We start from the raw sequence: 26,533 nt of genomic DNA on the forward strand, positions 1-26,533 counted from the left end.
TTATATTTTTAAATTTCCAAGTTATGTTAAGCTTATTCTGTTAATTTAGGTGATGTGACTTTTTTTAAACAATCCAACTTCCAACTTGGAATGACTTGAAAAACAAAGCATATTATGTTGGGGAAGATGAATTTCTTCGAGAACTTTAAAAAGGTTGATTGTGAAATGTGTACTTAAAATCCAAGAATATTTTATATTATTTAATAGTGATATCAATAAAGTTTAAATCTTATTGATAACCTGAATTTTTTTTGACTGATTTCCTTATGTAGAGATAGTTATACAACAAAATGAAATTGGTCATATTTTAAAAAGCAAAATGAAATTGGTCATATTTTAAAAACTGTGTGGGATAACAGATTCTGTTAGGATTTAGATAGGAGGAAGCCCTGTTGCTTTTTTTTTTTTTTTTTTTTTTTTGCGTTATACGGGCCTCTCACTGTTGTGGCCTCTCCCGTTGCGGAGCACAGGCTCCAGACGCACAGGCTCAGCGGCCATGGCTCACGGGTCCAGCCGCTCTGTGGCATGTGGGCTCTTCCCGGACCGGGGCACAAACCCGTGTCCCCTGCATCGGCAGGCGGACTCTCAACCACTGCGCCACCAGGGAAGCCCACCCTGTTGCTTTTTAAGATTCTTTCTCATTAAACTGAGAAGTCTTAGGAGATATCATCTATGTTCAATTGTATCCTGAGCTTTAACTTTGGTTGTATATTTGCTAGCAGTGTAAAGCATGCAGAAGGGCCAGATGTAGTAGCCAGACTTTTTTTTTAAGATGTTGGGGGTAGGAGTTAATTAATTAATTAATTAATTTTTGCTGTGTTGGGTCTTCGTTTCTGTGCGAGGGCTTTCCCTGGTTGTGGCAAGCGGGGGCCACTCTTTCATCGCGGTGCGCGGGACTCTCACTATCGCGGCCTCTCTTGTTGGGGAGCACAGGCTCCAGACGCGCAGGCTCAGTAGTTGTGGCTCACGGGCCTAGTTGCTCTGCGGCATGTGGGATCCTCCCAGACCAGGGCTCGAACCCATGTCCCCTGCATTAGGCAGGCAGATTCTCAAGCACTGCGCCACCAGGGAAGCCCAACTTACTATTTTTAATAAACTCTTTCAAACATTAGAGAAAATAATATAACAAATACCCACGTAGCCACCAACCAGCTTAAGAAATAAACTATTAACGATATAGTTAAATATGTCTTTATATTTTTACCTCATATAAATGTATCCCCAAATAATTTATAATATTGTTTAACATATTTTTTAAGTTATATAAATGGCATCATATTCTACGTATCCTTTTGCTGTGTGCTTTTGCAGTTTTGATATTACATTTGTAAGATTTGTCTGTGTTGATTCACATAGCACTAGTTCATTCATCTTCACATTGATAGTCACGTGGTAGCCCAGCATGTGATTATACTAAAATTTATTTACTTTTCTTGTTGATGGACATGTAAGTTGTTTTCAAAATAATGTTTGTGTGTTTTTTGTTTTGTTTTGCTATTAAACATAATGTTGAAATGCAGATCAAAACCACAGAGATAAGGACTTCCCTGGCGGTCCAGTGGTTAAGACTCTGCCTTCCAATGCAGGGGGTGTGGGTTGGATCCCTGGTCAGGGACATAAGATCCCACATGCCTCGTGGCCAAAAAACCAAAACATAAAACAGAAGCAATATTGTAACAAATTGCCCTGGGAGCTAAGATCCCACATGCCTCATGGCCAAAAAAACCAAAACATAAAACAGAAGCAATATTGTAACAAATTCAACAAAGACTTTAAAAATGGTCCACATCAAAAAAAAAAACCCCCACCGAGATATTACTTCACACCCACTTGGATGTTTTTAATGAAAAAGGCGGCCAATAACAAATATTGGTGAGGTTAAGAAGAAACTGAAGCCGCATGCTTTGCTGGTGGGATTGTAAAATGGTACAGCCACTTTGAAAAAAAGTCTGGTAGTTCTCAAAGTGTTAAACATAGAGTGACGATATGACCCAGCAGTTCTGCTCCTAGGCATATATCCAAGGTGATTAAAAACACATGTCCAAATAAAAGCTTGTACATGAATGTTCATAGTGGCATTATTCATAATAGCCAAAAAGTGAACCAAGTCAAATGTCCATCACTGATGAATGGATACACAAAGTATGGTGTATTTATACAATGGAGTATTATTTGGCCGTAAAAAGTAATGAAATCCTGATATGTGGTACATGTGGATGAATCATGAGAACATTATGTTAAGACCAGGAAACCAGATGCAAAAGGCCATGTATTGATTCCATTTGTATGAACTGTCCAGAACAGGCAAATCCAGAGACAGAAAGTAGATTAGTATTTGCCGGGGGCTGGAGAGAGAGAGGAATGGTGGCTACTGAGGATGTGGGGTTTCTCTTTGGGGTGATGAAATGTTGAGAAATAAATGGGGATGTTGCACAGCTCTGTGAATATACTAAAAAGCACTGAATTGTAGGCTTTAAACAGGTGGATTTTATGGTCTGTGAATTACATCTCAGTGAAGCTGTAAAAACACAGTTTAAAAACTCATAATGCTATGTGAACTTTCTCGTACAAGGTTCTGTGTGGTAAACGTGTTCGGATTTTTCTGGGATTTATGTGAAAGATCAGATGTTTGTGCACCTTCGCTGGATAGCACTGTTCCGGGTTATTGGCTGCACCAATTTACACTGCTCCCAACTGCCTTTGAAAGTCTCTGTTGCTCTACATTCTCATCTGCACCAGCTGTTGTCAGGTTCTCTATATCATTGACTTCTCAGGCCAAAACTGATATGCTTCCCAAATCGATTACTTGGTGTTCTCAGACAATGCCAGCAGTGCTGCATAGAATTCTTAGTGATTAGTTGTAAAATATCAAAGCCCAGGTAGCATATTCCTTGATGTTTGGGGCTTGTGTGTGACTAACTTCACATAAGCTTTATGGAAACCGAGAGGGGACTGGACACGTCTGTTGCAGAAAACCTTCTTAGCTTCGCACCAGACAACCGGGTCTCAACAATTCATGTTTGCACCTCATCTCAACCCTGTACATCTTCTCCCGCAGCTGTGCTCCCTCAGCAGGTATTTCATGCAGTAGCAGCTCTTGGTTCCCTGTGGCGGCTTCTTGGTGGAAGAAGTTTTATACGTTGCACCAGGTGTTTTTGTTTTTTAATTCTGACTGAACATCTGGGGAAAAAAACCCTTGGATCCTTTAAATGTAGTTTCTATTTCAATCATAATAATTGCCACTTTTTCCTCTGGTTAGTATTGTGATGGTTTAAATGATTATTCCAAGAGCTGCTTTTTTTGTTTGTTTGTTTGTTTTTTTAGTAAGGAGAGTCCATTCCAAATGATTTTTGCAAGGGAGGAAGGGACTGTAGCAATAGGGGGAGGGGGAGTTTTGCAATAGGAGGAACTCTGTGACTATGAGATCTATGAGTGTCTTAAGACCTGTTATTTACAGTATTATTCACGACTGATTTCAGAAATGTACCTATAAATCTGAATACTTTAATGGGTTCCTGTGTATTTAATATGTTCCGTTGACTCTCTTTGTTGGCAAACTTAAGGCACTGAATAATTAAGAATTGGCTTAAGTGCTGTTGTATCAAACACCTTGACACTTTTTTTGTTTGTTTTTTAAGGGTGATATATTTATCTTACTGCCATTTGCTTTTTAAAATATACTGTTCAATAGGGCCATTAGCGAAATAGGAGTCCAGGGAGAAGAATGTTTTAGGAGACATTCAAGGCCAGTTCAAACAGTCTGTTGACTGAGAAAGTGGAGCTGATGATGTTTGTGTTTGCACGCAGTTGTCACTTTTCTGTCAGAAGCTTTTTGGCGTTTGCTCTGGTCTTTCCACTGCCCTCTCAGCTAACCTGGAAAAATGACTTTGCTCTTGGCCTTCACCGTAGCCTTTGAAAACAGATACTTTAAATTACTTTAAGACCTTGAATTGCCTTTCAGCCTTAAGAACTGTTAACCATGTCAGTGTGGCACATTAACAAGTAAAATTAGCTGGTGCTCTGGGAAGTAGGGTGGGCTAGTACTATTTATGTAGGCTGTCTCATTGAGTTGTTAAAAAATGTTCAGAGCAAGAAAGGTGAAACTTGGTCTCAAAAAGATAAAGGTTTGTTTCTGCTTAATTCTTAATTAAATAAAGACTTTGGCATGTCGTAATCAAAATTTCCATGAAAATTTGGCAAGATAGGGGCTTCCCTGGTGGCGCAGTGGTTGAGAGTCTGCCTGCCGATGCAGGGGACGCGGGTTCGTGCCCCGGTCCGGGAAGATCCCACATGCCGTGGAGCGGCTGGGCCCGTGAGCCATGGCCGCTGAGCCTGCGCGTCCGGAGCCTGTGCTCCGCAACGGGAGAGGCCACAACAGTGAGAGGCCCATGTACCGCAAAAAAAAAAAAAAAAAAAATTTGGCAAGATAATTCTAAAGTTTATCTGAAAGAGTCAATCAGAATGTCTTCAGAAATAGCCAGGAAAATTCCCCAAAGCCCAATGAGGTGGGTCTTGCCCTACCAGATGCCGAAACATAGTACCTATAGTAAAGTAATTAAAATCCTATAGTACTGTTACGGGAATAAATACTATAGATCAGTGAAAGAAATAGAGATTCCAGAAACAGACTTAAGTACAAATGGGAATTTAATTTTGATAAAGGTGGCATTTCAAATTAATAGGACAAAAATGAACTGATTTATCAATGGTGTTGGGACAGTTGGTTCTTTACTTGGGGGGAAAAATTAGAGCCCCTAATTCTCACCATCCACAAAAATAACTTCCAAAGAATCAAAGAACCGTGTGTGTGTGTGTGTGTGTGCACGCACGCGTGCGTATATATAAAATTGTTTTTAAGAAGGAAATACAGGTGGATATTTTTATAACTAGGAAAGAAGGGGTGGGAGGGAAAGGACTTCCTGAGCAAAATGAAACTCAGAACTCATATGACAAAAGACATCATAAAAAAAGTTGAAAGACAGATGACAGATTTTAGGAAAAAGGTTTATGATCAAAGGATTAATATCAAGAGAAATGAATTCTTCATACAAGCAATTTTTTTATTTTTAAAATTTATTTGTTTATTTAATTAAATTGATGTATAGTTGATTAACAATGTGTTAATTTCTGCTGTATAGCAAAGTGATTCAGTTATACATATATGTATATATTCTTTTCTTTTCCATTATGGTTTATTATAGTATATTTAATATAGTAAGTTCCCTGTGGTATGCAGTAGTACCTTGTCGTTTATCCATTCTGTATATAATAGCTTACATTTGCTAACCCCAGTCTCCTATAACATCCCTCCCCCAACCCCCTCCTCCTTGGGAACCACAAGTTCTCTGTGTCTGTGAGTCTGTTTCTGTTTCATAGATGGGTTTGTTTGTGTCATATTTCAGATTCCACAGATTAGTGATACCATATGGTGTTTGTCTTTCTCTTTCTGACTTACTTCACTTAGTATGATAATCTCTACGTCCATCCATGTTGCTACAAATGGCATCATTTTGTTCTTTTTTATGGCTGAGTAGTATTCCCTTGTGTATATGTACCACATCTTCTTTATCCATTCATCTGTTGATGGACATTTAGATTGTTTCCATGTCTTGGCTATTGTGAATAGTCCTGCTATGAACATGGCGATGTGTGTATCTTTTTGAATTTGAGTTCATACAAGCAATTTTTAAGAATTTAACCATCCAAAAGAAAAATGAAGAAAGGCTGCAAATGGGCAGCTATTTGTATGGTTAACAAACATATGACATAATGTCCATATGAAATTGCCAGGGACCCAGAATAGCCAGAACGGTCTCGAACAGAAGGTAGGAAGACTCACACTTCCTGATTTCAAAATTCACTACAGAGCAGTGGTAATCAGGACAGTGTGATATTGGCGCAAAGATAGACATATAGGTCCGTGGAGTAGAATTGAGAGTTCAGAAAGAAACCCATCCATCTATGGTCAACTGATTTTTTTTAAAAAATTATTTTATTTTTAGCTGCGTTGGGTCTTTGTTGCTGTGCGCGGGCTTTCTCTAGTTGCGGCGAGCGGGGGCTACTCTTTGTTGCCATGCGCGGGCTTCTCATTGCAGTGGCTTCTCTTGTTGCGGAGCACGGGGTCTAGGCACACGGGCTTCAGTAGTTGTGGCATGTGGGCTCAGTAGTCTGTGTATTGTATGATTCCATTCATATGAAAGCCCAGAATAGGAAAATCTATGGAGATAGAAAGTAGATTATTCATTACTTAGGGCCAAGGGGAAGGAAGCTCGGAGGTAGAGGGGTGACAACCAAAGGCTATGGACTTTCTTTTTGAGATGACAAAAACTTTTTATAATTGACCGTGGTGATGGATTCACTTATCTGTGACTATACTTAAAAAAACAAAATGCTGAAAAGTAAGCATACCATTGAATTATGTACTTTAAATGGGTGTGTTGTATGGTATGTGAATTGTGTCTCAGTAAAGCTGTTGAAAAAAAATGAGAAACTGCCCACTTTCATTAGTAATCAGAAAAATGCAAATTGAAACATTATTTTTGGTCAAAGCTTTAATAGAAATTTAAAAATTGGTTCTGTCAAATGTGGGTTCTGGTATGGAGTTGAGACACTGGGCACTCTTAAACACTGTCTTGTGAATGTTAAAGCCTTTTCAGAAGGCAGTTTGGCAGAATTTATAAAAATATATGCAAATTACTTGGCTCCCAAGTTTTCTTTCCTTACACTGGCACATGTGCTGAAAGATGTTTGTACAGAAATGTTCTTTGATTTGTTGTTTTAGTGAGAAAAAAATAGAACAAACCTAAATTTATATAAATAGGGGAATGGTTAAATAAATTATGTATTCATAGCGTGACAATCTTTTGCAGTTGTGAACAAAAGAGGTAGACCTGCATAGACCTGTATTAACGTGGAAGGTCTATGAAAATATTGTGAAAGAAAAGTGCACAGAAATACATATAATATGTCCCTATTTATGCTTTTAAAAATCCTAAAAGAGAAAAATCTGTCCATATAGAAGTATATAACTGTTTAGACAACATTTTAGAAGGATATACACCAAACTGTAGATAGTTTTCATTTTTTCTTATTCTTACAATAAAAATATACTCTTATGTTACTGGATTACTTAAAAAAATCAGTTGGAAGAAAAAGGCTGTAGTATAAGCTGGTAGTGGATAAGCTGGTAGACCCTTGGGCTGGGAGTTAGGAACACTGCTGACATAGACTTAAGCCCCATCAAGTGATTTTATTCTCATCTCTCACCTAACTCAGGGTCAGGCAGGAGGATTGATACCCATGTTCCTCCCCATTATCACTTCCTGAGCGTTACTTTCAGTACCTCTTGTAACAATAAAACACTTTCTGCTCCTTTGATTCGCATGCCATTGAGCTGTGCCATCTTCTCACCCCTTATTCATCAAAGACAACTCATAGCTTCCATCTAGTTACTGTCAGACCATCGGACACTCTGGCCTCTTATTAACTTCCTCGTTTTGGGTGACTTATCCCTCCGCCTTGCTCTGTCACCCACTTCCAGTCACCCCCAACACGGTTCTCACCTAGACTGCTCTTCCTCTAAGCGCCTGGCTTTTTGACCATCACGGTAGTTGCTGACTCAGTCACTCCCATTATAACCTAGTTCTTATTGGGACTCCCAGTTCCTCCCCCATCTCTCCTCACATCAGCTTCCCTTATCTTGCTTAGATTCTGTGTGCACTCTGTAATGCTCTCCCTGAATCCTAAACTCCTTTATCTCTGAAATGTTTGAATTTATCTGGTAATGTCCTAACTCTGGATGAACCCAAGTCTCTGATTTCTCTTTGGTTCCACCGAAGCGGTGGAAAAATCACAAAATAGTACAGATTTTTACCACTTCACGTTTATGGTCACGAAGTTCAAACAGGTCCTTACCATTGTCTGGAAATGCTGTTATGTTTTCTCTGGTCAGCTCACCACCCCTTCCCTGAAAAGATCATTTCACATCTCTCTGCTTTCCTGCCCTTCTCACCACCGCGCTTCGTCCTCTCTCTTCCACAGCTGATGCCGCCTCCTACTGCTCTGCCTCCTAGCACAGAATCTCCCACCTGGCTTTCGTCTCCAGCGCTGCCCCAAGTAGAGCTCTTTAAAGAGCTTTGACGCGGGGCTGTTGGGGCACAGGGCTGAGAGCTGGTTCAGTGAGGAGGCCCAGGGGCAGACGGATGGGCTTGAATGCTGTCATCTTTGTTTTCAGCCTGTGACCTTGGGCAAGCTGTCTAACCTTTAAGGAAGGAGAATAATAATAATACCCTCCTTAAAAGCTTTCCAGGAGGATTAAATGAATTAATGTATGGGGCAGTGCTTAACCCATAGTACTAAAAAATTAACTGGTTAATATTGTTTGATATTACTATTTATTAATTAGGATAATTACCCTTCTGTTCATTATATAAAATATAATTATATAAACTCAAATCATTATATTAAATATTTAATTACTAGTACATTTTATAATGACTAAATAGATTAATTAAATAGATTAATATTTAATACGATAAACACAGTATTATGATTACTCCCGCCACCACTTCCATTACTGTTATGGTTATTACTGCTGTTTCACAGATAAGATAGAAAACAGAGAAATTAGATGAGAATTTCTTTACCTTTTCACCTCCAAACCACTCTGCCTTTGTCTACAGCCTTCTCTGTTCCTTCCCTCCTGTTGCAGTGGCAAAGGTGTTTCTTCCATCTAATCCTTCCATCTTCGTTTTAGAACCTTTCTCTACAACCAAACACTGTTCAGTCTTTCTTCAACCTTTTCCTTTTATCTGGACCCTTCCAAATGACATGAACCATGCTGGCCTCTTGCACTGTACAATAACACCCCCCCGCCCCCCGCCCAGCCTCTCCCCAGCCTCTAGTTGTCACCCTGTCTCTTCCCTCCCTTTCTTAGCTGTATTTTCCAAGGCTTACCCGTGCTTTCCTTTCCACTCACTCTGCACTCCATTCCTGTCTCACCTCTGCCTCGTTGCTGCGTTGCCGCGCTCCGTGCTGAGGGCATCTGAGGCCTGTGGGTGTGCCTGAGGCCGCCGTTTCTGTTCTTTGTCTCACTTGATGCTCAGCAGCATCAAGCACTCTCCTTCCTTCTTGACGCCTTTTGATTCTGTGGCTTCCGTGATCAGCGTTTCTCTCTTTTCTTCCCTGGTTGCACCTTCCTTGCTCGCGTGTCCTTTTCTACATGGTTTTTAAAGGTCGGAATGTCTCACCCAGCATGTCAGGATGGCTGAGTGGTCTAAGGCTCCAGACTCAAGGTGCGCGCCCTAGAATGGCTCAAAGCTTGGCGCTAGGTCTTCTTTTCACTCCATTCTCTTCCCATCTCTTGTCCACATGCCCAGCTTCAAATAGTCCTCAAAAAAATATTGGCTGCTGTCACCATTGTTAACATTATTTGCCAACCTTCCCCTTCCTTAGAGGACTGTTAAGAAGACCCATGGGAATATATTTAAATATTGAATATTTTGGTAAAATGAATGGCATTATATTATAATTTACTTATATCTTATTATTCCACCGAAATTAATCTGGCTCTAAAAACACAATAAAACCCAATCCTGTTGATCAACTTTATTACAGTAATATATTATTGGAATAAAAAAGTTGTTGATATGATGTGTCTAGAATTACCTTGTTAAGAATTAGTAATCATCAGAGTGTCCACACTGAGCAATGTTCAGACACTATGCATGAAGAGCCATTTCCAGGCCCTGAAGCAGGTGACGTGGATGATGATAGTAATAACAATGACGATGACAAGAATGCAGCATGGTCCTAACAGAAGTATCTTCTGTGTGTTGTTTCCTGTTCCTTAAATTCGGCAGATTTTCATAGGATGTGATCTCACGGCCTAAAAGAAGGAAAGAGACCTCTGGAGAAACTGACAATTCTAAGTCGGTACATCACACCCACACCCACACCTACACATACATATACACGCATACACACACAGAGACACCCCCTACATACACATTACACACACACACACACACACACACACACACACACACAGACCTAGACACAGAGACACACATACACACACACACACCACATTCACACATACATACAAACACAGACACGCACATACACACACCAGAAAAAGCAAAAACACAAAAACCAAGGGCAAACAAATTGTAATGTCATTTCCATAGCAACAAGCTGGGATTTTAGAAATGTGACGTCAACTTAGAAGATGAAAGGCTTCTACTCCGTGTGTCATCATGTTAGTGTCACCTGGTGGATGGTGATCTGGGTCTTCACTGGACTCTTTTCATAGTTGTTACAACATTTGACTGATTTTGATGACATTAAATTGCCTTTCAGGAAATGTTCATCATTTAGTTACTTTGAAGTCCCTCCCCCACCAACCTGTTCTTCCAAAACAGTTCTGACTTCTTTAAGAGACGGTGTGCCAGGTGCACTGGGCGGCCCAGTGTTCCCGGGGACCAGGGTGCTTCCGTCAGAGCGGTGTCATGTCTGGTGCGGCACATAGCTTGCCTGGCAGAGGTCTGGGCAGAGGGGCAGATTCCCCAGGCCTGCCGGGCGTGGCATGGTGGTGCTTGGGTTTCCCTTAGGGTGCCGACGAGCTCAGAAAGCATCCCTCTCTCAGTGGCCTTGGAGATGCCTTTCGATCACTATTTGCTTACGAGTTTAAGAGTAGGATCAGAAAAGGGCTCCCCCTTTCCTTCTTGCTCCTTGCCATATGCAGTGCTACGCTGGTGCCATTTCAGAGTTTGTTGTTCAACCCACTCTCTCCGCTGGTACCAAACACAGATCACGTTGTGTAGATTGAGGTGGGAGATGAACCTCTGAATGACTAAAAGCTGGTACTGTGATCGTCACCGTGTGGGCTCTGACACTTCTGCTCCCGGCTAGCGGTGCCAGGACGCCCTGTGTGCTCGTGGTGCCAGGACGCCCTGTGTGCTCGCGGTGCCAGGACGCCCTGTGTGCTCGCGGTGCCGGGACGCCCTGTGTGCTAGCGGTGCCGGGACGCCCTGTGTGCTAGCGGTGCCGGGACGCCCTGTGTGCTAGCGGTGCCGGGACGCCCTGTGTGCTAGCGGTGCCGGGACGCCCTGTGTGCTAGCGGTGCCGGGACGCCCTGTGTGCTAGCGGTGCCGGGACGCCCTGTGTGCTAGCGGTGCCGGGACGCCCTGTGTGCTAGCGGTGCCAGGACACCCTGTGTGCTCACTGGACGTGCCTGGGGATGAACGTTAACATGACGGACTGTTTTAAAATAGGATATTAGAAATTGTTTTCGTATTTGGTTAAAGTCACATATTTGTCCTATAACCAGCAGATTTCTATCCTAGTTAAACTTGATGTGTTAGGTTACATTCTAAATAGTTACTGGTACCATTAAGCAAATGTGTACTGAGTGCTTTCTGTGTGTAGAGTGCTATTCTAAGGCCTGGGGATACACTTAGTAAGTCACAGTCTCCTGGGAAGGAGTTTAGCCTGGTGGGCAAGTTGACAGTCAGCGATAAGTACCATAAGATGCAAGGCGCTTGGAGACGTGGGTGGTGGTAACTGAGTCTGCTGGGATGGGAGGGACAGCGAGGCGGGCTTCATAGAGGAAGTGATGTGTGGACTAGGTCACTGAGACCACGTAGAAGCTCTAAGCAGGGAAGGCATTCCAGGCAGAGGAAACGCGTGTGCAGACGTGTGTGGAAATGTGGCACGTTTGGAGACTTGTCATGGTAACGGCATATAATAGCTGGTAGCGACATGCGTGAGCGGGTACATTGACCGGTCCCGTTCCAACCTCTGTACACATATGAAGTCAGGTAGTCCTCATAACAACACTGTGAGAAAAATACTGCTGTTCTTCTTCTTTTAAAGGTAAGGTAGCCCAGGCAGAGAGAAGGAACTTACCTAGGGCCTTAGAGCCATTAAATTTCACAGCTGGCGTTTGTACTCAAGCTTTCTGGCCAATGCTCTAAGTTGGGTGTCAGCAAACTAGAGCCCACAGGCCAGATCCAGCCCACTTCCTGGATTTGTACATCCTACAAGCTGAAAATGGATTTTGCATTTTTAATTGGTTGAAAAAAGGAAAAGAAGAACAATATTTTGTGATGTGAAATTTATATGGAATCTAAATTTCAGTATCCATAAAATTTTCGTGGAGCACAGCTACCCTCATTGGTATTGTCCATGGCTGTTTTCACACGGCAGGCAGAGTTGAGTGTTTGTGGGAGACTATATGGCCTGCAAAGCCTAAAATACTTACTCTCGGGCTCTTTACAGAGAAAGTTTGCCATCCCCTGCTCTAAATCAATGCACCAGACTGCCTCATAGTGTATTTTCTTTTATAAAATCACACAAAGCCCGTGTGTTAACAGCAGTACTTGGATTTCCGTACTAACCTTTTTAGACATCTACTTTCGTATTTGTTATCTCTTATGTCCTCCCATCAACTCTGCGGTCGGAGGAGGGTCCAGTTTGGTGCTCGCTCTCTTACAGCTCGGAAACTTCGCTGTGGAGAGATGGGGCTGGGCTCTGGCATTTGTGTTGGATCTTCTGCTTGTGTCGTACCTTGTGCTGCCCCCCCTTCTGTTCTGAAATGTGCCCTCCACCTCTGTCCTGGATGTGCCCGTGCTCACGCTTGGGCTCGGCCCGTCCACGAATGAGGTGATGGAGACCGTTGAAAGAGCCCACGCTGCCCTTCACCTTCAACACATCTGCAGCAGCAGCTGACCTACCCGACCTTGGCGAGGGTTGCCTAATCCTGGGTGCACTGCCCGCCAAGTGCTTCAGGAGTCTGGGGTTTGATTACAGATAAGTAAGCACTTGCCATCAAAGGAGACAGGGACAATTCTCATTTTTATTTCCGTAAAGGGATGCCATTGCATAGCTGGGCTATGTCTTCAACTTAAGTAAATTTTTAATCCTTTTTTCAGGTTTTCACTTGTGCATTTTTCTACCTCTGGAACATGAGGTTTCTTTTTGCTATTCATGATCTTTTCCTGGGCTTAGTAATGCCTTCTCTTAACAAGTAAAAAACAGAAGCTCTCCTTGTTACCTTGGCAATACCACTAAGCTAGTCAGAGAGGGTGGAGTCTAACTCTTCCATGTGTGTGACCTCAAGGGATGTTTGTGTTATTCATTGATTTCTACTATTCATTCCACTGCCTTACCTCCAGGACTTAGCAGTCTGAGAGTTGGACTATAGGCCGTGTTTCTTAAATTATTTAGATTGATGCTTTCAGGAAAAAAAAAAAGTTATTTAGATTTCTAAAGTCTTAACCGCTATTACCTTCTCTTTGAGCCCCAATAGTGAATTTATATTATCAGCAAAATTGATTATCCTTAAAAAACTAAAAATAGAGTTGCCATATGATCCAGCAGTCCCACTCCTGGGCATATATCTGGAGACAACTCTTAATTCAAAAAGTTACATGCATGCCAATGTTCACAGCAACAGTGTTTACGATAGCCAAGACATGGAAACAACCTAAATGTCCATCAACAAGGTGTGGTGTACACACACACACACACACACACACACACACACACACACACACTAGAATATTACTCAGCCATAAAACGAATGAAATAATGCCATCTGCTGCAACATGGATGGACCTAAAGATTGTCATACTAAGTAAGCCAAAGACAAATATATGATACCACTTATATGTGGAATCTAAAAAAGATGATACAGATGAACTTATTTACAAAACAGAAATAGACTCACAGACATAGAAGACAAACTTATGGTTACCAAAGGGGAGTGGGGGAGGGATAAATGAGGAGTTTGGAATTAACATACACACACTAATATATATAATGTAGATAAACAACAAGGTCCTACTGTATACCACAGGGAACTATATTCAATGTCCTGTAATAAACCATGATGGAAAAGAATTTGAAAAATAATATATATATAAATATATATATGTATAACTGAGTCACTTGGCTGTAAACCAGAGAACTAACACAGCAGTGTAAATCAGCTCTACTTCAATTTATTTATGTATCTATGTATTTATTTATTTAGGCCACGTTGTGCAGCTTGTGGAATCTCAGTTCCCCCAGCCAGGGATTGAACCTGGGTTACGACAGTGAAAGCACTAAGTCCTAACCACTACAGCACCAAGGAACTCCCTACTATACTTCAATTGTAAAAAATACTTCTAATAAATAAAACAACAACAACAACAAAAATTGATTATACCCAGATTTGGTCTGTGAAGGCCCAGCAGAAATAAGATGCTGCCTTAAGAAAGGTCAACTACGATTCTGCTCGTAGGCAGTGTTTCCTTGGCCACAGGCCAAGGTGCAGAGGTCAGAGCAAGTTGGAAAGCAGTCCTCTGTGTCAGGGGTCAGATGCCTCAGGGATGCAGCTCAGACACCTACAGCAATGGGCCTCACGAGTGCAGACGTTTGTCTAGACCCAGTGAGTGAAGCACATAAGGTGTGTGCTTTCCCCATGTGCAGAATCTACTTCAAAAGAAAAATAAGGCTGTGCGCACGCATTGAGCGCTAGTTAATGATATGCACGGTGAAGGGTTTCGGGGAGTTGTGGCAGAGGTCTGAGGCGGTGAGGGGTGGGTGTGTGGTACAGCAAGTCTAGTGCAGGGTTCGTGGTGGACTGCCGGCCGGGAGGAAGTTGAAGTTCTTTGAACTTCTCTGTATGTTTGAATGTTTTCATGATACAGTGCCTGGGGAGAGCGGCTAGGGCACGTAGCGGGCAGGGTGGAACCCAGTGGGGATGGCGGGGTGTCAGGAGCTCACGCTCTGCCTGGAGGCGGCAACTGCTGCTCGGCTCCAAACGCTCGTCGCTTTGTGGGAATCTGGCCCCAGCACGGCCAAGTGTTCTTGTTTTCTAAAAGCCTCAAACTGGAATTTTTAATGTGAAAAATCTTTTTTTATAATGCCACATGGGCCCAAAAAAATGCTTTTAATTTACCAACTCCTTTCCTATCCCAGAGATTTAAACTTTAGAGAAAAAATTGGAGGTGTTCTCTTGAGTTGTAGAGTCACCGCTGTTGTCACTAACACGTGACTTTAGAGAGATTTCAGCTGCAGCTGAGATCTGATCCGTAACCTCAGCTCCCCAGCTCTGTGGGCTGCTGTTCAATAATGCTTTGCCAGGGCCGGGCCACAGCACTCCTGACACTGACCCAGCTGGGGCTTAGCTGCGGGGCCGGGGAAGCTGCGAGGTCAGGCTTCTTGGCCTTGGTTTTCCTGGGCTCGCTTGGGGGTGGTGTCAGAGGGGAAGGGCGGCAGGCAGTACCCGCTGCACATGGCAGTCACTGAGGCCTTGAGAGAAATTAGCGCTGCCTGGGAATCAGGCACAGAAAAGACTTCTAAGACTTGCTTAGAATCCCTGTTTTGTCTCAGTGGTGTCACAGTCCACGCAGGGTCCTAAGCTCCTAAAAGCCTGTGTCACCCCTTTTCACCTTTGGCGCTCTGACAGGCCACCCTGTCCCTTCCGCCTCAGGAGCGCTCCTCAGACCCATCCCTTCTCTGTCTCCACCGACAGTATGTTCCTTCAGGACCTCACCCTCCCTGGCCTCGGTTGTGGTTCCCAAGAGGTATCTCCATCGGGAGTTTTTCCTGCGGCGGGTCAGGCTTCATGTTCCCACTGCAGTTCTCACTCTCGGACAGTTTTTTTTTTCTTTTTTTTGCGGTACGCGGGCCTCTCACTGTTGTGGCCTCTCCCATTGCGGAGCACAGGATCCGGACATGCAGGCTCAGCGGCCATGGCTCACGGGCCCAGCTGCTCCGCGGCATGTGGGATCTTCCCGGACCAGGGCACGAACCTGTGTCCCCTGCATCGGCAGGCGGACTCTCAACCACTGTGCCACCAGGGAAGCCCTCTCGGACAGTTTTGATGGTCTCACCCCCTGGCTTCAAAATCTCAGGCCCTCCCTGCTGCCTTCAGGATAAGGTTAAAGTCTTTATAGGGGGATACGGGGCCTTCATTGCTGCCAGTCTACCCTACCAGCCTCTCCTCCTTCCATGTCCCATTAGCCTGCAGGATCAAGTTCAAACTCTTCAGTCTGGCAGATGGAAGCCCTGTTCAGATTTTCATGTATGCCCCGCCCCCCGACTGAGTACAAACAGGCCAAACTTCTCACCATTCCAAAAAACTTTTTTTCCCTCTCCTCTGGATCTTTGTATGTCCTGTTCCCTTTCTTCTGATTCTCTTCATCCCTGCGCTTTCAGCTGGCGATGCCTCTTCCTTTATGACGTGGGTGAATAATATCTATTTGGGAGGTGCTCCCTGTCACCCCCAGACAAAGTTAGTGACATCGTACTCTGAGCTCTAACACTGTACATGTCTCTTATTTTGTGTTAGAGTATGATTCCTCTTGCATGTATCATTTAAATGACTTTTTCTACCACTAAATGGTAAAGTCTTACTCATTTTTGATTCCTGCCTCTCTTCCTAAGCACTATGTCTGGCATAGTATAGGCCTCAGTAAACGTTTGCTACGTGAATGAAAGAGAAGTGCTTCACACTCAAGGGACACGTCACTAAGATAAAGTCTTAACCTGTTCTTTGGTGATGTGTCAGTGTCAGGTCTGCAACTTAAATCTGTCATCTCAGATTTTCTGCCTGTGCTAACAGCAGACCTGATGGGCCTGTACAGCAGCGACTCTGTTACGTTTGTACAACCCAGTCTGCGGGCCCAGAGCCCCCTTGTGAGCTGTTCTTCCAGTCCTGGCTTGTCGTTCTTCCTTTCCTCTAGTCCCACCTCTCGTTTACTTCTTCTCTTTCTTGCTAACAGAACCCGACTTCTGTGGCCTGTTGGCATCTATTGGAACTTACATAGAGTTTATACTATATTTGTGTTTATTTTAAATATATAATTTTTGCCCTTGTGCTCTTAGAGACTAAACAAAAATAATAATATACTGCTAATAGTCACAGTAGCAGCTGACACTTCCATAGCATCAAACTATATACTGGGCACTAAGGGCTTTTGTGTACCTTAGCTCATCTGTGACCCATGACGTAGGTACTGTGCTTGGTATGATAATTCTGCAGATGAGGGAGTGGAAGCATACAGAGACCACTTGTTTCAAGGACACAGAGCTACTGATTGGTCGTCCCAGGGTTTGACCAGGCAGGCTTAATTCCATAGTCCGCACTGCAGACTACCGCACCGTACCTGGTAGGGTTGTGTGATTGCGTTCCCTGCTGCCTCTGCAGTGTAGGACTCTGCCCGTGGGAAGACATGACACAGACTAATATATTCGTAGCTTTGCCTGTGCAAAACTCTGGATGAAGATGCTGGGAAAATAATCACTTCTTGCTTAATGTCTTCTTTTAGGAATAAAATTTGCTGCACTGTTTTATACTTTGAGAGTCTGACCTTCCTGTAATTTCTTTGTGGCTCTTGCTCGTTACCCAGCTCAGGTCCCAGAATTGCCTGCCTTCCTTTTTTGAGGCTTTCTTGACAGCGTGGAACATTGCCCGTGCCCTTGCTTTCAGACCATACTCTTGCGGCTTGTGAAACACTTGTTTATGGGCACAGAGTGATCTGGAGTTAAATAGAAAAATCCCTCTCCATGGGACAGCAGTTTACATGCCAACTGGCAGCAGGGTGGACCTTGGGCTGTGGTTAGGACAGGTAGCCAAGCTATGAGGGAGGTTTCTAATCTAGACTCATGCTAATAAACAGAGTGGTAACCCAGGCACTTTGAATGGGATCTTTGTGTTTTGCATTTAGTCTAGTCAGGAGTGACCAACTCACATCAACCAGTTGGCCACATTCCTCATATGAAATTATTGCAGAGCTAGACTAATGTCAGTTTACCCTGTATATGCTAAAGCAACGTCATTTTTAGGAAGATAGTGTCAGGTATTAAAAATGTTCCATCACACACACACACACACACACACACACACACAAGGGGCTTCCTTGTCGGTCCAGTGGTGAAGACTCCTCACACCCAATGCAGGGGGCACAGGTTCGATCCCTGGTTGGGGAGCTAAGATCCCTCATGTCACACAGCGCAGCCAGAAAAAAAAAAAGTTCCATGGGCCAAGTGGTATCTTGGGCATGGCCCATGAATACTGTTTTGGGTGCCTCTAAATCGGTAGGTAGAAAACTTAGGTGCTTCCACAACTGAGTATGTGACCTTAAATAATTCATTTAACTTTTCTGGGCTAGTTTCTGCATCTGTAGAATGCGAAGTCATAATGCTGACTACTCCAGCTGCCACATTCCTTGTTCCTTCTACAGCTTTGTTATAGTCTACTTTTCCCAGGGAACCTCTTTTGATCTAGTGGTTAAGGTGAATCATTTCGTGACTTGGTATGCCTCAGGCCTTATGTGCACAATCCGTAAGAAGATAATGTCTCCAAGGGCTTTCTTATTGCTCTACAAGTGTCAGGCTGACTTAGCCATATATACTCTTCTGATCTGAGAGAAGCTCGTGCTTGGAATTTACCCCACTTGTTAGGCCTCATTTATCGTTCCTCAATATTAGGACCATCAATGAGTGACAGATAGAGACTTGGAGACCGGAACTATAAAACTTCTGTTTGAGAATAATCATGGGCTTTGAGAAGAGGCAGCTTTCATTTTCTGGGCCCTTCATCTTCTTTCTTCTTCTTGACTTTTCAAAAACCTGCCTTGATGACAAAAGTTAGGTCAGCTGTATATAGCCTTTATAGTACAGAAGTTGCCAAGGTGATACCTGTAAGAGAACGTAATGGGCTTTTCTTCATTTAAATGCACGGGGAAGGTTGAGGGAAACGTTATTAGAAGGGTTAGGGCTTGCGGCACTTTGAGGATGTCGTATTAGAACCCAGAATGAACATATTTTTGAAATCTGAATACGGCCAACCCTTAGACAGTATAATACTTGCTCTTAACTGAAGGAAGGTGTTCTCTGGTCCCAAATTATGAACACTTACAGTCTGGGGATAGCACGCCAGTTTATCGAGAACAAGAATCTTAGTGTACACTCCATGGAAAATTCTTTCCTTCTGATGTCTGTGTTGGCTCTTTCTCCTGAAAGGCCTCAGATCTGTGTCCAGAGCCTGCCTGACCACTGAGTACATAATCAAATATAGTTCTCACCATCTGGGAGCCAAACTGTCTGTGCCAGTGGGGCTGTGAGTCTTTCACACAGAGCTGACGGTGGCTGGGTCACCTGTCTGTTGGAGCGGACTGTAAGTAGTGGTTACACTGTATCACGGTCGGAATGGAAGGTTTGACTCCAGCACTGGGTCAGGCGGTATGAACTACAGTAAGGTAAAGCCTTCTCGCGCTGATCTGCTGATGGTTGAGATTTCCAAACGTACTGCCTTCTTTATCACCTTGAATCTCTTCGTCTGAATTCTTGTCACACTGTGAGGCTGCCCTGCTGGAGCAAGGGGACTTTGAGCTCAGACACACTGTGTCCACAGTGGGCTCACCATGAATGAGTGAGTCCGCTCACTCACTGCCCCCCCAAGTGTCAGCTCCAGTCCTCGGCCAGAGCACCTGCAGCAGCGTGCCTAACGCAAGCACTTGGTCAGCTCTTCCAGGGCAGTTGCTCTTTGGGCTGAAAATTGATCGAAAAACCTTCTGTTAAATGCAGCTGTATCTTAAGAAGTGGTATAATTAATTTTTTGACCAGCTTTCATCTGGCAAAGAAGGGTGACCCGCTGCCGTGACTTTTGTTAGTACCAGGGTGTGAGGACGTGGCAGGCTCTCTAGGTTCTGACTTCCTGTTCCGCGCCAGTCGTATTAGTTTCCTGCAGCTTCTGTAACACATCACCAGGAACTTCGTGGCTTAAAACAACAGAAATCTATTGTCTCACAGCTCTGGAGGCCAGAAGTCTGAAATCAGGGTGTTGATGGGACCACACTGCCTCTGGAGGCTCCAGGGCAGAAACCTGTTCTTTGCCTCTCCCAGCTCCTGGTGACGGTCGGTGTTCCTTGTGGCCACATCACTCCAGTCTCTGTCCCCGTGGTCACACTGCCACCTCCTCTTCTGCCTTTGTCAGATCTCCCCCTGCCTGCCTGCCTACCTCTTAGTTGGACACTTGTCATTGGACTTAGGGTCTCACCTCAAGACCTTAACCTCATTACACCTGCAAAGACCCCTTTTCCAAGTCAGGTCACACTCTCCAGTTCCAGGGGTTAGGACATGGACGTATCTTTTTTGGGGCCACTGTTCAACACACTGCATCAAAGGAACGGAGATCCGTGAACACAGCAAAATGTATGGGAGGCATCAATATACAGCGTCCTCAGTCTAGCCCCAGCCCGTACTTGGACGTGCCGTATGATTTTGGTGGGATTAGTCTGGAGAGAAGCCTTTGGTGAGTCCAGATAACCAAGAATCAACAGAACGTATAGAAAACGTGACTTTCTGTGCATTTGGGCGTTCGTTCTTTTTATTCAGCAGACATCTTCTGGTGTCCTACTAGGTGCCCAGTGCTGCTCTAGGTATTTGGGATATATCAGTGAACAAGTAGTCAAAGATTCCTGCCCTTGTGGAATTTACATTCTAGCTTTGCTAGCAATGACTTGAGAGTTTCATATAGGTGATTCAGGGTGTTTGGCTGATAAACATTTTTGTGAACGACATTAGGCTCTTTGCTGTTATCTCCAGGCAGTTAGGGTTTTCAGCATAAAGTTGAAATTATATCATTTTGGGAATAATATAAACTTTGAGTTATATACACTATATGTAAATTATTGTTATTGAATAATAAAAGTTTGGGAGTATAAAGGACAAAATAGTTAAAGGTATGCAGTGGGGATGTATTACGAGCATCGTCATCTCCCAGCACTTTTGTCAGCCTGATTTGTGGAAATCAAGGCAAGCGTGGGCTGAAAAATCCAAACAAATAGGCGTCCCGCTGCCCCAAGGCCAGCGTCAGCATGTCCCCTGTGCTGGGGTGGACGGGCCTTTGTTGGGGAGACGCCGTTCTGGGCCCAGGCAGGTAGTCTGAGCAGTGTCCCGAGACACGGCAGCAAGGTCAGCGCTTGGACCGGTGGCGCTTGGTGGCGGTGACAGTTGCAGGCTATTTTGGGAACGGAGGAGGCTTTGTTTTGTAAGGCGGCCCCTGCACTCCCAGATTAGCTCTGGCACTGGTCAACCATCAGCCCTTGCTGGAGAGAGAGCAGTATTAGGTACAGTAGAGGGACTGTGGTACTCTTGCCCATTTTACCGCCAAAATCAAGGATTTTCCTTGGAGGTAGCTTCTCATTGCCAGGGAACTGTGACATGCTGACTTTAGGAAGCTTTAAATTATTACCTGGCAATTTTTCTGATAGCTTTCTGGACTAATAAATAATATCTCTTTTTCTCAAGGAGCTTAGAACAAGTTGTTACTTTAGTAATATTCTGCATGTCTTTAGGGAAGGAAAATAGAAGGAAATGGACATAAGCCACAGCAGAAAGAATAGGGTTAAATGCAAAGAAGAGCTTTCCCGCTGATGTCAAAAGTAACAGCAGAAAGCTGATTAGCCTTCTTTGCCTGTTCAAGAAAAGGAAAGACCTGTGTATGGGGAAGGTCACGCAGCCCTGTGTGGAGGTGCAGCGTTGGGGGCCACGGCCCCGGGCGCGGCTTTCGTAGATGGCGAGTCTGCTCATCCTGCCGGCCTAGTCCCCATGAGTCAGCAGCACAGCTGCAGACGGAGTGGGCAGAGGGCGTCTAAATTTAGTCATTGTTTAGTTGAGAAGGTTTTCAGGGACTGTTTGTCTCTCCTCCATGACTTTAGTCATATTCTTTCTTCTGGAGGGGAAAAAAAACCAAAAACAAAGAACAGAGAATGGTCACTACAAGATATGTCATGAGAGTGACTGTCCTACAAATTCGTTGGCTGGTCTGCCCGACGACGATCCTCTTTAGTTGACTGTGGACGTACTGTTTGAGTCCTATGGCTCCTGACCTTAGGAACCCGCAGGATCCTGGGCCCTAGAGGGAATTTCCTGAAGGCAGATTAACAAACAGGCTCCCGAACCTTGCTCGTTCGAAGACGTTTGTAACCGAGCTGCCTTCCTCCCAAAGGGCACTGGAGCTGGAGGGCAGTGGGCTTGACAACAGCAGTGCCACGCGCGCTGCCAAGGGCTCATCTCCTATACCCTCACTAAGGCCTGCGGGGTGGGTAGCATTCCCGTGCTCCAGGTGAGCCACCGGCGCTCAGGTTGTATCCTCGCTCGAGACTCTGCACGCTGGCAGGGCTGGGGCACGAGCCCAGGTCCGCCTGGCTCCAAAGCTGATGCTTCTCACGATACACTGTCCTGCACTCTGTGGAGGGTGTTGGGAATCACCTAACAGTTGTCCTGCTTTATTTTCTCTGAAATGATTCTTTGGAGATTGATGCTTTGTCAGATTACGTCACAGATTAGGCCAGCTTTTTGTTGTTATTGTCTCGGACATCCTCACAGTGTCATGCTTATAAAAATACTGTATCAAGGATTCAAGATTCATAGACAGAAATTATGAAACTGAAAAGGAAGAGAACTAAAGTTATGATGGGTGAAGGAGATTAAGAAAAGGAAGGGAGATACGTAAGAGGGGAGGAAAGAGAAAAGACAGGTTTTCTCCTGTTTGATACCTGGACTAGCTGGGGTTATTTTAGCCTCAGGAATTTGGATGCCATCATCTGCATTGCCATTGAAAACACTGGCTTCCAAAATTCTGCCTAGTGGTGGTGTGGCCATTGGCTAAGTGTTCAGGCTGTTCTTTCAGAGCCAAATACATTCGCAGCCAAGCAAGGAGCAGTTGGCCCGGCTGCTTAACACAGGTCGAGATGGCGTGTCTGACCTTCCTGACACAGGACTTTATGACTACATGGGCAGAGAGAGTACTTACCCTCTAAAACACTTGCTTCTCCTTGGACTTTAGCACCTTTTTGAAAAGTGCCCTCGGACTTCCCTGGTGGTGCAGTGGTTAAGAATCTGCCTGCCAGTACAGGGGACACGGGTTCGAGCCCTGGTCCGGGAAGATCCCACATGCTGCGGAGCAACTAAGCCCGTGCGCCACAACTACTGAGCCTGCGCTCTAGAGCCCGCGAGCCACAACTACTGAGCCCACGTGCCACAACTACTGAAGCCCACGCGCCACAACTACTGAAGCCCACGCGCCTAGAACCCGTGCTCCGCAACAAGAGAAGCCACTGCAATAAGAAGCCCATGCACCGCAACGAAGAGTAGCCACCACTTGACACGACTAGCGGAAGCCCGCGCACGGCAGCGAAGACCCAACACAACCAAAAATAAATTAATTAAAAAAAAAAATTTTTTTTAAATGCCCTCTTCCATCCTCACAGTTAAAGTGTTAATAGTTTTTAGTGAGGTACTCTGCAAGGGGTTGGTTAAATCTTGCCCGGTGGGATTATAGACTGGCAGACTTACAGTATATGAGAGATTTAGTGATAATCGTAATTATGAAATAGTTTATAACGTTATGAATAGTGATGAAATATTTTACCTGGTGAAGAAGTGTAAATGGGGAAAGCTTGTCGCAATTGATCAGCCTAAGAAAACATCATAGAAGAAATGTAATTTTTGGAGCTGCTTGTTGAAAAAGAGACTGTCGTGAATACTGGCTATAAAAGTCGTCTGGCCTCAAAGGATCAGGTTGGAGGAATATAATATATGACATCAAATCAAATCTAGGTTGAGATGTTTAGCTAATCTCACTAATCGTAAAAAGAGTATCAAATGGTTTGGGGGAAATGGGTGAAGATGTCATTTTGTAACCAAGGTCGCCTAATTAAATATCCTCTAGGTTGAATCAACCGCTTTTCATCCATCCTTTGTTTCTAAGCGGGATTGACACGCGGTTTATCTGGAGGGGTTTCCTGAAGTCCTCTTGGTAGGATAGGTGCTTCTTAAGTGTAGTAGTTACCCTCTGAATTCTGGCCTGAATTCTTCCCACAGTAAAACCTTTTGCTGTTTAAACTGTCGCTCATTATCACCATAAAATATCCCTTGGTATATTTCACTGAAGACATCAGTTCTCAAACTGTTTCATCTAAGGAATGCTGTACACACTAAAAACTTACTCAGGACCCCAAAGAGCTTTCGTTCATAAGTATTATTATATATTACTGAAAAATCTTGAAAATATTATTATTAATTCATTTAAAATAGCAATAACCCATTACATGTTCATATAAATCACATATTTTAATTGGAAAGAGCTATATACTTTCAAAAACAAAAGCAAAGTAAGAAAAGTCCACTGACATGGTGGCATGAGAAGAGTGGCATTGTTTTACATTTTTACAAATCTCTTAGTGTCTGCGTTCAGTCTTGTGTATGATACATTGTTTTGATTAAAGTATATAAAGAACGTCTGGCTTCACATGGATGTCTATTTGATAAAGGGAGGAATATTTTAATAGTCTGTCCAGACAACTATGGGTATTCTTCTTGGCAGTATACTAAAATGCCAGTAAGTATATAGTAGTTTCTTAAATGTTAGTTGCAGTGTGGAATCTGAAACCATGTCAGTGGACTTTTCTTACTTTGAGATATTAAAATCCAGTGGTCTAACTTGTATTTTGAATGAATCTTTTACCCATGCATGATTTTCTCACACCATGCATCTGATTATATGGAAAATATGGGCTCATTGTGTTATGCACATCTTCCAGATGTTAATACGATTCAGTCTCTAATATCAGAAGACCACATTTGTTGATAATCCCATTGACCGCATCAGAAAACCGAGTATTAGGAAGCTGTCAAGCTCATGGTAGTGGGTATGTTTCCCAAAATTCTGATTTTAATTGGGTGGTCAGATTTTATCATTGGCAACAAATATTAGGTTTTTTTCTTTGAAGTGACGGGCTCACCTTGTTCGTTTTCAAGTCTTAATCATTGTAATTTACCTGTCGGTTGCTCTTTTGAGGAAAAACAGCATCTGTGGAAAAGCTGCTCGTCGATCTTGCAACTCAAACAGACGCGCAGAAGCTTTTTGCTTAGAGAGGGTGCTGTGCTTTGTTCCGTGGAGAAGGGCTTTATGTGTGCCTGCTGTTTTGTCACACAGAGTGTTACGAACACTTACAGTTTAATAAAATTAATAATGTTTACTGCTTCATCAAGGTCGCTCTTGAGTGAAACTGGCCTTTTTGGGTTTTGTTCTGCTGGAGAGCATGTGGCCAGGAAGAGTACAGTCAGCACCCGCACCCTCTGGTGCGTCCCTTGACTTGTGCAAAGGCTCTAGGAGTTCTCCCCACCATGTCTTTGCACTGTTAGTGCAAATGTCAGCACAGCAGAAAAGGCAAATCATGTATTAATATCGTTATAAAAATCATTTTGGGGCTTCCCTGGTGGCGCAGCGGTGGAGAGTCCGCCTGCCGATGCAGGGGACGCGGGGTCGTGCCCCGGTCCTGGAAGATCCCACATGCTGCGGAGCAGCTGGGCCCGTGAGCCATGGCCGCTGAGCCTGCGCGTCCGGAGCCTGTGCTCCGCAACGGGAGAGGCCACAACAGTGAGAGGCCCGCGTACCGCAAAAAAAAAAAAAATCATTTTGATCCAGATAATTGTTTCTCAGCTAAAGCTTTAACCTTTGTTCTTTTTGAAAAGAAGGGGGTCAAGAGACAAGTTTTAGAAAGAGGAATCTCATTTGTTTCTGGTCCTGAATTGTCTCAGCTATTTTGGATCCACCTAAGCCTTGATGATGGTCACTCTTACCGGTGTGGGCGTTTTGCCTCCTTTTACTCTGTCGATAGTCTAGATGGCCTTTGGGTCTTGGCAGGCCTCACTGCTGTTTGTGACTGTTCCTTTTGGGCTTCTGGTAGGCCAGAAGGCTTTATTCAGAAAGCCTCTCTGCCTTCTCCTCATTGTTGCTGTGAGTTGGGCAGCTAAGGATGCCTAGCCAATCACAACTGCAAACATACTTTGCTGTATTGTCTGCGGCTATTCAGAAGATACGTGAAAAGAAAATACATTTCTTCTGTTTGAAGGATCACTGCACCCTTTCTCACCAAAGTGGGGATAGTTTAGCAACCCTAGAAGATAAACTGCAACTTCCCACTGAGAAAGTTGCATTTGATCCTATGTGACTATTTTCCTTTAAAATTCATGGGCAAATTAGTGGTTCCTAACATTCCCTCTATTTTTATAAGGATGAAACAGCTCACCCATTTATAGTTTTAGAAGTCACTTTCCTCGTTTAACCCTAACAGCACTATAAGTAAGATTAAATATCATTATGCCTGTTTCACAGCTGAGATACTGAGGCATGGGAAGAATTCAGGGATTTGCATAAGATCACAAAGCTGAGAAGTCACATTCTGGACACTTGCGTCAGGATGCAAGAAATGGAAATTAATATTTCATCAGCGCTGCTGCATTGTCCGTGCCCAGAGCAGTGTCTGGAGTGGTGTAGAACTCAGTAAGTACTTGCTGAGTAAATGGATGGACTTTTCTTTTCAGGCTTGTATTGATGAAAATGTGGACATGGTGAAGTTTCTGGTGGAGAACGGAGCCAGTGTGAACCAGCAGGACAGCGAGGGCTGGACGCCCCTCCACGCAGCAGCGTCCTGTGGCCACCTCAACATCGCGGAGTGAGTGTCTGTGC

General features: G+C 43.9%; 1 protein-coding gene across 2 annotated transcripts in view; it reads left to right on the forward strand.

Annotated features, from left to right (window-relative positions):
- PPP1R12B (protein phosphatase 1 regulatory subunit 12B) overlaps positions 1–26,533 on the forward strand; it is a 197,169-nt gene that overhangs the window by 27,956 nt on the left and 142,680 nt on the right. For both annotated transcript variants that reach the window (XM_065875856.1, XM_065875848.1), the window contains exon 2: positions 26,389–26,519. In XM_065875856.1, coding sequence (XP_065731928.1) covers positions 26,389–26,519 — 131 coding nt within the window. The remainder of the gene's footprint in view (positions 1–26,388; positions 26,520–26,533) is intronic.

This window comes from Phocoena phocoena, chromosome 1, assembly GCF_963924675.1.
Source record: "Phocoena phocoena chromosome 1, mPhoPho1.1, whole genome shotgun sequence".
NCBI classification, from domain to species: domain Eukaryota; kingdom Metazoa; phylum Chordata; class Mammalia; order Artiodactyla; family Phocoenidae; genus Phocoena; species Phocoena phocoena.